This window comes from Eurypyga helias, unplaced genomic scaffold, assembly GCF_000690775.1.
Source record: "Eurypyga helias isolate BGI_N326 unplaced genomic scaffold, ASM69077v1 scaffold30214, whole genome shotgun sequence".
NCBI lineage: Eukaryota > Metazoa > Chordata > Aves > Eurypygiformes > Eurypygidae > Eurypyga > Eurypyga helias.
The window spans coordinates 7,993-17,131 of NW_010248696.1; the positions used below are offsets into that span (position 1 = coordinate 7,993).

A 9,139-nucleotide genomic window follows, 5' to 3' on the forward strand; every position below is an offset into this window, starting at 1 on the left:
CTCGGTCACGCTGCCAGGCCCCAGCCTGCCTGCAGCAGGAGGCTGGCGGTCCCGCTCCCCGTCCCTTTACAAACCCTGGGTGCCGAAGGGTGCACGTGTCCCCGTTTACACCAGGTCCGCCCTGGAGGCTCTTACCCTTGGCTGTGAACCTTAGCTGGGTCGCAGACCGTGGATAACAACATCCGGCTTAAAAACACCCAGGGCTAAAGGAAGTGAGGATTGACGGGCAGCAGTAACCGCAGCCTCGTTCTCACAGCAGCGAGGTGATGGCCCCCAAACCGGGGGACGGGAGATGCGCCCGCCCACAGCAGCAGGGCTGCCTTTGCGCGGCCTTCGACGGCTGACGCCGAAGAGAGAGGTTTTGTAGAGCGAAGGGATGAGATGCTTGTGAGCAGCTCTGGCTTTTCGGGGGAACGCAGCAGCGGCTGGAGGGCTGGGCCAGGTGTGTCCCCTCCGGGGACAGACTTAGCATCTCCTTCTTATTTTTCCAGTGAACAACTACGTGGAGTCCAAGTGTGAAACCGTGCTTCAGGAAATGCGGAAGTGCTGCGCCCGATACCCCAAGGGCAGATCCGTCTGTTGTTCAGGGTTTGAGAAAGAAGAAAGGGAGAGAGAAAAGTTGAAGGCGACTTCGGAAGGAATCCCCCCGCCCCCCCAGTAACACCATGCAGCTCCAGCAGGTGCCGGAGCGCGGACTCACCTGCAGAGCTCGTGTGTGGTTTTTTGTTTTTCCAAGCCTTCTTTAGACTTTCAGGAAAGCCAGATCGCTCCTCGAACACACCATCCGGCACACCAAAAAGCGTACCGCAGCGCCGGCAGGATGGCCTGGTTCACAGACTCTGTTTTCTGTACCAAAACATCGTCTGCATTGTCTTTGCGTCGCACCCGTTGTCTGTGAAAAGTCAACTTGATGTTTTTAGGATGCTTACCTTACTCTGATCCATCCCTTGCTCTCAAAATGGAGAACTGGAACCCAGTTATTCCGGCTTCTGGAGCGAGAGGTACAGGAAACGAGCTCTGACGAGTGAGTGAGTTTAAACACGACGCACGTAACGAGCCCATCTTGACACAGCAAAGGCGCCGCTGCCGTCGCGCAGCGGCTCCAGACGACATCTGCCTGTCCAGTGGTCTAAGCTCAAGAATGGGAATCGGGTCTGGGGCTTGTTCCTGGGTCTTGCAGAGATCACGAGTGACCGCAGGTCACTTTTTGCCTAAGTGCCTCACTTCCCCGCTGGACAGACGTTTGGTTACTTTATATTTGAATCGCCTACACGCTGCTATTTGCATGACAAAGATGTTACAGGAACATTATTTCAGGGATTGCTACAGGAACAGAAATTTTTTTTTAAAACAAACAAAGAAAAAAAAAGCAATATTCATTTGAAAGATCTGACTGTTGGTATTAAATTTATAAATTTACGTGTAATTGAACACCTCTAAGCAATAGGTTACGAACCCAGCGTAGGTCAACCCGCTGGTACCCAGAGGCCTGTCACAAAGCCCTGGGCTAGATCCAAGAACTGATTTAGGTGCGGCTTACTGAACAAGCAGTTGTAGGCACGCGCTTTCGGCACAGCTTCCAGACTCACTCACAAGCCGGCTGCGTCTGGACCCCGGGGGTGGGGGAGATAGAGATGGCTTTTCAGAAGCTTTCACCCGTGCAGCAGAATTTTCCTGTGACCTGTAGAAAGAGCTCGGTAGACAGGTTCCTGCATCACCCCTCAGAGCTGCTCAAGTCTCTCCGTCCCCTGTAGCAGGAGTCCAGGCACCTCCGTGGGTGCTGAGCCCACCTCACAGGGCCTAGACACCCGAATACCAGACTTCACACCCACTAGGCCCCTAACTCTGTCGTTAGATCTAGCTGTCAGAGGACTTTTGTGCAACTTAACTTACGAAATACAGCTTTTACGACCGGACCGCCGTAGTCTAGGCACAGTAGTTGAGCGCGTCCGAGCCTGGAAGGGCAAACCATCTGTATCCACTGCTCTGAAACACCGTGATACAAAATAAAACGACTGGAACAAAGCGGCGTCCGGGCTGGGTTATTTATTGAGCACAACACACCAGGCAGCTCGGCTGCCGTGGCTACGCGGAGGTCAGCGCGCTTCAGTAGCGGCTGGGTGGGGGTTTTTTAAGCGGGGCTCAAGATCAGTCATTCAGACCAAACTGGGGGGTTTGGTATTCTTGGAAACGTTACGAGGCAGCACCAACGCTTCTCAAAGCTCCTTTTGCCCCACGCAGGAACAGCGTGGGAAGTCACGGATGACAAAAAGGAAGTTTGTAGGCTTCCGTGGCACCTATTGAACGAAAAATCCTCATCAAGCCCGTTCCTCGGCGGGTGGAGCAAACCCGCTCAGCAGGGAGGATCCTGGCAGCTGCGTCGCCTCCTGCCCCGGAAGCATCCCACCTTTCGGGAACGCGGGTGGCCGGTGCCGGGATCGTCAAGGAGAGGGATTTCTTTGGGCAGCCTGCGGTTACCCGCAGAGGAGAGGGAAGGCCGGCGGCCTCGTGCCACCGGGGCGGCTGCAGTGGCCCCCGTTGAGTCAAACGCAACCCGCGGGGCGAGACAAAACAAGTCACAGACCTCACGCTTGGAAGTTATTAGAGCAAAACCGTTTAATAAAATATCCACTTCAACAAGCATTTACATAAAATATATAAAAACACTGTAAAAGCCTAGTGTGTTTTCAACCTTCTCGTACTGGAACAGATGCCAGAAGTTGCTGAAACGAGACCAAAAGCAGCAGGGAGGGGAGCAGGGGGAACACCCTCGCCTTGGCGCCTGCGACAGCGCAAACCCGTCCCCACAGAGGCTGGGCCAGCATCCAAGCTTCCCGCGCGGCCCCGCGGCATCTAACGGTGCCAGCCACGAGCCCAGCGCCGGCAGAGCAGCAGGATTTGCCAGATCCCAATGTCCGTTCCCTGCCTGCCTCCACACCAAACCCAACAAGTCACTCGTGTCCCCTTCCAGCAGCAACCGAGACGGTTTATCTCCCTCTCTGGGCCGTTTCCCTCCATAGAAGCAAGTCGGGACCCCGCGGAGCAGAACCTGGGACTCCCCTTTCCCTGGGGCTGGGCAGAAATAGCGACTTAGAGAGCCTGAAAAACACCCCGAAGGTAGTTAACGATTCACTTTGAGCTTTGCCACGCGATCGGTGCCTCTCCCAAGGGGCTGCGCTACGCAGCACACCAGCCAGCAGGGCTGTTTTCCTACGGGAACGAGGGATACCCTGCAACACGAATGCATCAATTCCTGCAGGCTCAGCCCCGCGGGGCTCCTACAAACCACCACCAGCAGCTGCGTCTCCGCTCCCAAACACCGTGGGGCTGAACCCCCGTCTGCTGCATTGCAGCACTCCCGCAGCCCCGGGTAGGCAGACCATCACGGAGGGCCGTGAGCCCTTCCTTTTCCTTGGCCACGTCGGGCAGGACAGGAGCAAAGTTGCCAACTTCTGTTTCCCCATCACCTGCGACCTCTTTTCAGGTCCTGACGGTGACCCACCCTCAGCTAGATCAGCGCATTCCCACATCCACGCTTCCGTTCACAGAGCTGAAACAAAATTAACAACTCCAAGGGCTCATCCCAAAACGTCTGGTGGAAGAACCCACTGTTCCAGCAGCTCTCCGGGGAAGATCCCCGTTTTTAGCCGCAGGGAGAGCAGCAGCGGATGATGGGAAAGGCAACGCACAGCACCGAGATGGGGCGCTGCCGCTGCGTCCCCATCGCCCGTACGTGTCAGCGTTCCCCAGCACGTCCTTCCCATGGAAGGATGGGACAACTTCCACAGAAAACCACATTCCTGGCAAAAATTCCTACATGTACCTGCTGTGGGATGTCCCCACACCCCAGAAAGCGGGATCTGCAGCTCAGCACAGAACACCTCGACGGGAGCGCTGTTCGTTTTCTCCTGCAGGCCAGAGTTCTGCTCAGCAGCCGGCAGCACTGGGACAGGCTCTCCCAAACCAGCTGAGCTCTGCTCACCACCAGCTGGAAAAGGGCTGCAGCCGGTGGAATTAAGCAAGCAGCAGGGTTCTTTTGGTGGAAAAGGTAAATGTGAAGAAGGAAGAAACATAACCAAGGCAGAAAGTAGGGAAATAAGCCAATCCCACAGGAGCACAGACTGGTTTTCCTACAGTTCTGGCATTGCAGTTGCTTGCAGAGACCAGGGAGATGGAGTTTGCGCTCTGCAGAGGCTGCACTCCAGATTTCACCCCTCACCTTGTTGCCTAGAGCTGGCAACAAGGACCCTGGAGCAGTACAACGTACCCTGAACAGGGATGCCTTTCACGTCTACAAGCCCATCCCACGCGGTTACAGCTCCAAGAGCATCACCAACGCCAAACTGGCCACAGGAGGTCACAGCAGACCAAGAAACACCAGTCTGAGGCCCAAGGTGATTTAGAGTAAACCCACACCGCCTGGGCCAGCTCACCCCAGACAGGTCAAGCAGGCTGGAAAGGAGTGCGCGGCACGTTTCAAAGTCCGAGCAGTCAGCCAGCAAGCGAGAAAGGTGCAGGAAGCCTGGCGACTTTCAGGACACACGATGAGGGAAGGGCCTGGTGAGTCTCCCAGGGCGCTCAGTTTCCATCAGCAGCGCCGCAGTTCCAGCAAGGGGTATAAATAACCAGCAGAGGAGAAACCACAAGGCGTTCGGCATGCAGCGCGACGGCCGGGGGAGGGCAGGAGAACCCCCAGCACCCCATACAGCATGAATTTGCTCCTTATCCACCTGCCCTGGACGCGGGCTGTCCCCTGACACTTCTGCATCCGCCCCAGGAGAGCCAAGCACGCTCTGGATCGCACACTCTGTGCACAGGGAAGCGCAGGGTTTCCAGGTGCCGGGGCAAAAAAAAGTGCACACTAAATAGCAGCGAACAGCTGCGGTGCACATATACTGGCAGACAAACGTAACAGCCCTGAGCACCCGGAAGAAGTGTATTTAAAGAGATTTCTCTGCCACTACATGTTTGAGGCTGCAACTCATCAGAAAATTTGGGACTGTGCATATTTGGTGGGGAAAGGGATCACAATGATACACCAGGAGACAAGCTTTCAGAGTGATCCCAGCACCCTAACAGCCCACAGCAGGGAACAAGTTGGAAATCAGAAGCAGAGTTGTAAGAAATAAGGGCTGGAACCTGTGAGCAGAAGGGACTGAGCCTGTCGGCAACATCCTTTGACGTCTAAGTGAGAGAGAACAGCAGTAGAGGAGGGCAGGGGAGGCTGGGCATGAAGGGAGAGTCGAGCACAGATTCTAGGACGCCATTCCAAGCAGGAATCCCCCAGCAAACCCTCCAGTCAGGATAACATTCTTCTTCAGAAATATGATCACCTGAGCAGGGGAGAGAAGAGCCAACAGTGTTTAAGAAGAGCAGCTCACCCACCCTCCCCTAAGACGACATCCCTCTGGCTCTTCTCCAAGGTGAGTGACGCTCGGAGAGAGGCCACTGCTCCGGTCTGGGAATGCATCCTACCTAACGATCTCCCTCCCTAATCTCCCCACTGCCTGCACAGCTCCAGCGCAGCCCGGATCCTCCAAGAGCTGCAGTCTGAGCCTCCATGCCCCAGGACTCGCACAGCCCGCAGTCAGGCTGACAGGAGGGGCTGCTGACTGGCTGCCAGACCCGGGGTAAGCCAGGCCACTCCGCTGCTGGGCCTGCTCGGCTTTGCTTGTCCCTCTGCAGAGACGCTTCTCCCCACGACTCCAGAACGTTTTTCTCCTGATCCCAAGGAATTTACAGCAACACACAGTGAGGCAGTGTCACGCCTAGAAGCCACCCTGGCCATCTCAAACATGCACAGACAGCTTTGCCATCACTCCAGTTTTGCTGTCATGCAAACATTCCTGCCTTGTATTTGCACAGCAGAGGATCCATAGGACCCCAGGAGTCAATCCTCGTTTTTGCTGTCCCCCCTGCTAAGCCCCTGCACACACCCTGGGAGAGTTGTCTCACCTCATCCACTTTGCTCTTCACTTCTGGAGACATTTTGTTACCACTGCTGTGAAATTTCAGCTGCTGCTTGGCTTTGTTCACGTCCCGTTCTACCAGCTTCCAGTCCACTTTGATGTATCCCGTGTGGTTTGCAATCTAGAGTTTTAAGGGTGGGAAAGAACATTCCTGGAGTCAAGTCCTGCGTGACCATGGCTAAAGAGACCCCCTTTGCCCACCCACCCTCCCTACTACAGCCACCCCACACACACTGCTGCAGTGGCTGAAAGGATGAGCACGCTAGCTTAAAAACTGGGCAGAGGACCGCATCTGTAGCTGCCTTAACTGTTCTGCAACATGTGTCTCACACTAATCCCCTAAGCACAGGGCACACACTGCAGCTTAGCCTGTTTTGGCCTCTGTTCTCTAACGTAAAGCCAGTACCACCTCCCCCTCACAACTGCCACGTGTGTCACTGGGACTCTGCAGCTCTCCCACTGCTGCGGACGGACACAGCTATTAATAGCCTGCTCCTCTCTAAATGGTTTATCTGGTCAGGATGATTCAGCGGTGAAACTCTCCCTGCTCAGAGGAAGCTTTTGACTTTCAGCAGAACAGGCAGAGCCAGAAGAGCAGGGAGAACGAGTCACACATGAGACAGCGCCAGAGAGACAAACAAATCAGGCTGCTGTTCTGCTTCCTGCGGGATGTACGAGCTAGATGGGCACATCCGAGCAGCTCCCCTCACTGCCAGGGTTCCTGGAAACCAGGAGGAACTGCTGAGGACAAGGAGATCTCTGTTTCTCTCCTCTGCCCCAGTGCTTTACAGACAGCCCCATCGGTGCTGGCCTGACTCCTCAGGTAGCCAGGTGGACAGGTAGCACGTCACAGACATGGACAAATCCCTCCTGCTTCCCTCGGGTGCCCTGCAGCAACGGCCCCCACGCACCTTCGCCCCAGCCTCCGTTAGCAGACCCTAAGCGGAGAGCACCTCCTGGCAATCCTCAAATTCACACCCACTGATCCCGCTTGGCTGTTCGTACACACCTGAAGTAGGAAAAAGCCACCTCCCACCGCTGTCGCTGCCAGCTTCCCAACCTTCTGGAAGATGAATCCAGTGCACCTACAAATCAACAAGGATCCAGTTAGGAGGTACCAAACACACACCCCTCGGCACGTTTCCCACAGGGAAGGCTGCCTTTGGCACTCGCTACCCAAGACCTGGGGACAGCCTGACAAACTGCAGAAGAAACCCTCGTGCAACCAGAGAGAAAGAGATTTGTGCCCCGAAGTGATGATTTATAGCTTCCTGCTTCTCACCCTCGCATTTCAGCCTTTTGCGGTTTTCTTATCTCTTCAACATCAACCTTCTCCCGAAAGAGTAATTAGAAACACGTGATTTCACCTAAAGCAACAAGTGATTTTAGGTTTTTTTAACTGCTGTGATCTCTGAAGGGAAATCAGGCAGCACATCTGCTGCTGCTCCATGCCAGAGCACAGGGAGCAGACCACAAGGCAAACTGCTCCGTCGCCCAAACGACTGTTCCTTTTCATTTCTCAGTAGAGAAAAACACTGAAACAAGCAGAGAGCAGTGGTGTAAAGCTATACTGGTCTCCAAACTGGGTTACACTCAACGTGAAAGGCATCACTGAAGCCACCAGAACTCAAGAAGGTGCCAGCCCGTTGCTCAGTCATGCAAAGGACTGGTATCACCCAAAACAGGCTTTACTTGGACCACAGTTCCCTTATCAACACAGTGCCCTGCTCCTGCTCATTTCTGAACACATACACTAAGTGAAGATACAAGAGAGAGGTGACCAGCTGGTATTTTTATCAGAAAATGAAGACCCTTCATAGACTTTTAAATGGTTGCCCCTGTGCCAGATGAAGACGACGTGCACGGAAAGAAGCAAAGCAGTGTGATTACACCAAGTTTTCAACTCAACCGATGCTGCTGTGGGAATTAAGTTGCACACAGAGCTGCAAGCCACCAGCACTTGCTACAAGCAACACAAAACCCCAGGTACCATGCCCACGGGTGCAATAAGCCACCTCCACGGGAGGTTTTTGTGCAGATGCCTGAAGCACATCCGCTCCCTGGGACAAACGTATCCTCCTTGTTCCAAGAGGTTTGTATTTGCCTGTCCTGAAGTCAACACCGCCACTTTATGCCAGAATCATAGAATCATAGAATGGTTTGGGTTGGAAGGGACCTTAAAGATCATCTAGTTCCAACCCCCCTGCCATGGGCAGGGACACCTTGCACTAGACCAGGTCGCTCAAAGCCTCATCCAGCCTGGCCTTGGACACTTCCAGGGATGGGGCATCCACAACATCTCTGGGCAACCTGTTCCAGTGCCTCACCTCCCTCTCTGTGAAGAATTTCTTCATGATATCTAATCTAAACCTCCCTGATTTCAATCTGTACCCGTTACCCCTTGTCCTGTCACTACAGGCTCTTGTAAAAAGTCCTCTCCCAGCACCCTTGTAGCCCCTTCAGGTACTGGAAAGCTGCAACGAGGTCTCCTCGGAGCCTCCTCTTCTCCAGGCTGAACAAGCCCAATTCTTGCAGCCTTTCATCATAGGAGAGGTGCTCCAGCCCTCTGATCATCTTTGTGGCCTCCTCTGGACTCGCTCCAAGTGGTCAATATCCTTCTGATATTGGGGAAGTCCACAATAATTCTCTCACCTCAAAAATTAAAGCCTGGTGCTATTTTCTTCCCTAGGAGGCAGTCTCAGTTCTTCAGCCCCACATTAGAGACAGCTTTTAAGATCTCCCACGGTTCGCAGAGCATGCCAGGGCACAGTGGGCTGAGCAAGCTGGACACCCGCCTTCTCTGAAAGATGACCACCCTGCACCTGTCAGCATGTTCCCAAAAGCCTGGCCAGTGCCCGCAGGCGGCAGCCCCGGCACCTCTTACCATCCCGTGACCCCTCCGATCACCAGCTGCATGGCCACGTTGTATTTCTCAGCGCTCGACCCCGAGCTGGGGCCAAAGACCTTGCGCCACCAGGGCCGGTTCTTGGTGTACTCCGCCAGGTCCAGCACGTTGAAGGAGTCCTCCTTCGCACCTGCAGGCACCCGGAGAAGCTCAGAGCCGGGACTGCTGTCCCAGGGCCCCCCGCCAGCTGCCCAGGACCCCCCCGGGGACACGGGGCGCACGCCCAGTCACACAGGCCCCGGGCCTTTAGGAACCCCCGGGCCTT

At 54.9% G+C, this 9,139-nt stretch overlaps 2 protein-coding genes across 2 annotated transcripts in view; one reads left to right on the forward strand and one right to left on the reverse strand.

The window, feature by feature from the left end:
- The window catches only part of CMC4 (C-x(9)-C motif containing 4), a 5,049-nt gene extending 4,388 nt beyond the window's left edge, over positions 1-661 (forward strand). Inside the window, exon 6 of the mRNA XM_010151152.1 lies at positions 492-661. Within this exon, the coding sequence (XP_010149454.1) occupies positions 492-661 (170 nt within the window). The remainder of the gene's footprint in view (positions 1-491) is intronic.
- A 4,293-nt stretch (positions 662-4,954) lies between these two features.
- FUNDC2 (FUN14 domain containing 2) lies at positions 4,955-9,061 on the reverse strand (the record flags this gene model as incomplete). The annotated part of the gene is made up of 4 exons (XM_010151154.1): positions 4,955-5,333; positions 5,956-6,090; positions 6,979-7,054; positions 8,854-9,061. Coding segments are annotated over 4 exons (497 nt in total), but the record flags the coding sequence as incomplete, so codon positions are not given.
- Positions 9,062-9,139: the final 78 nt, after the last annotated feature.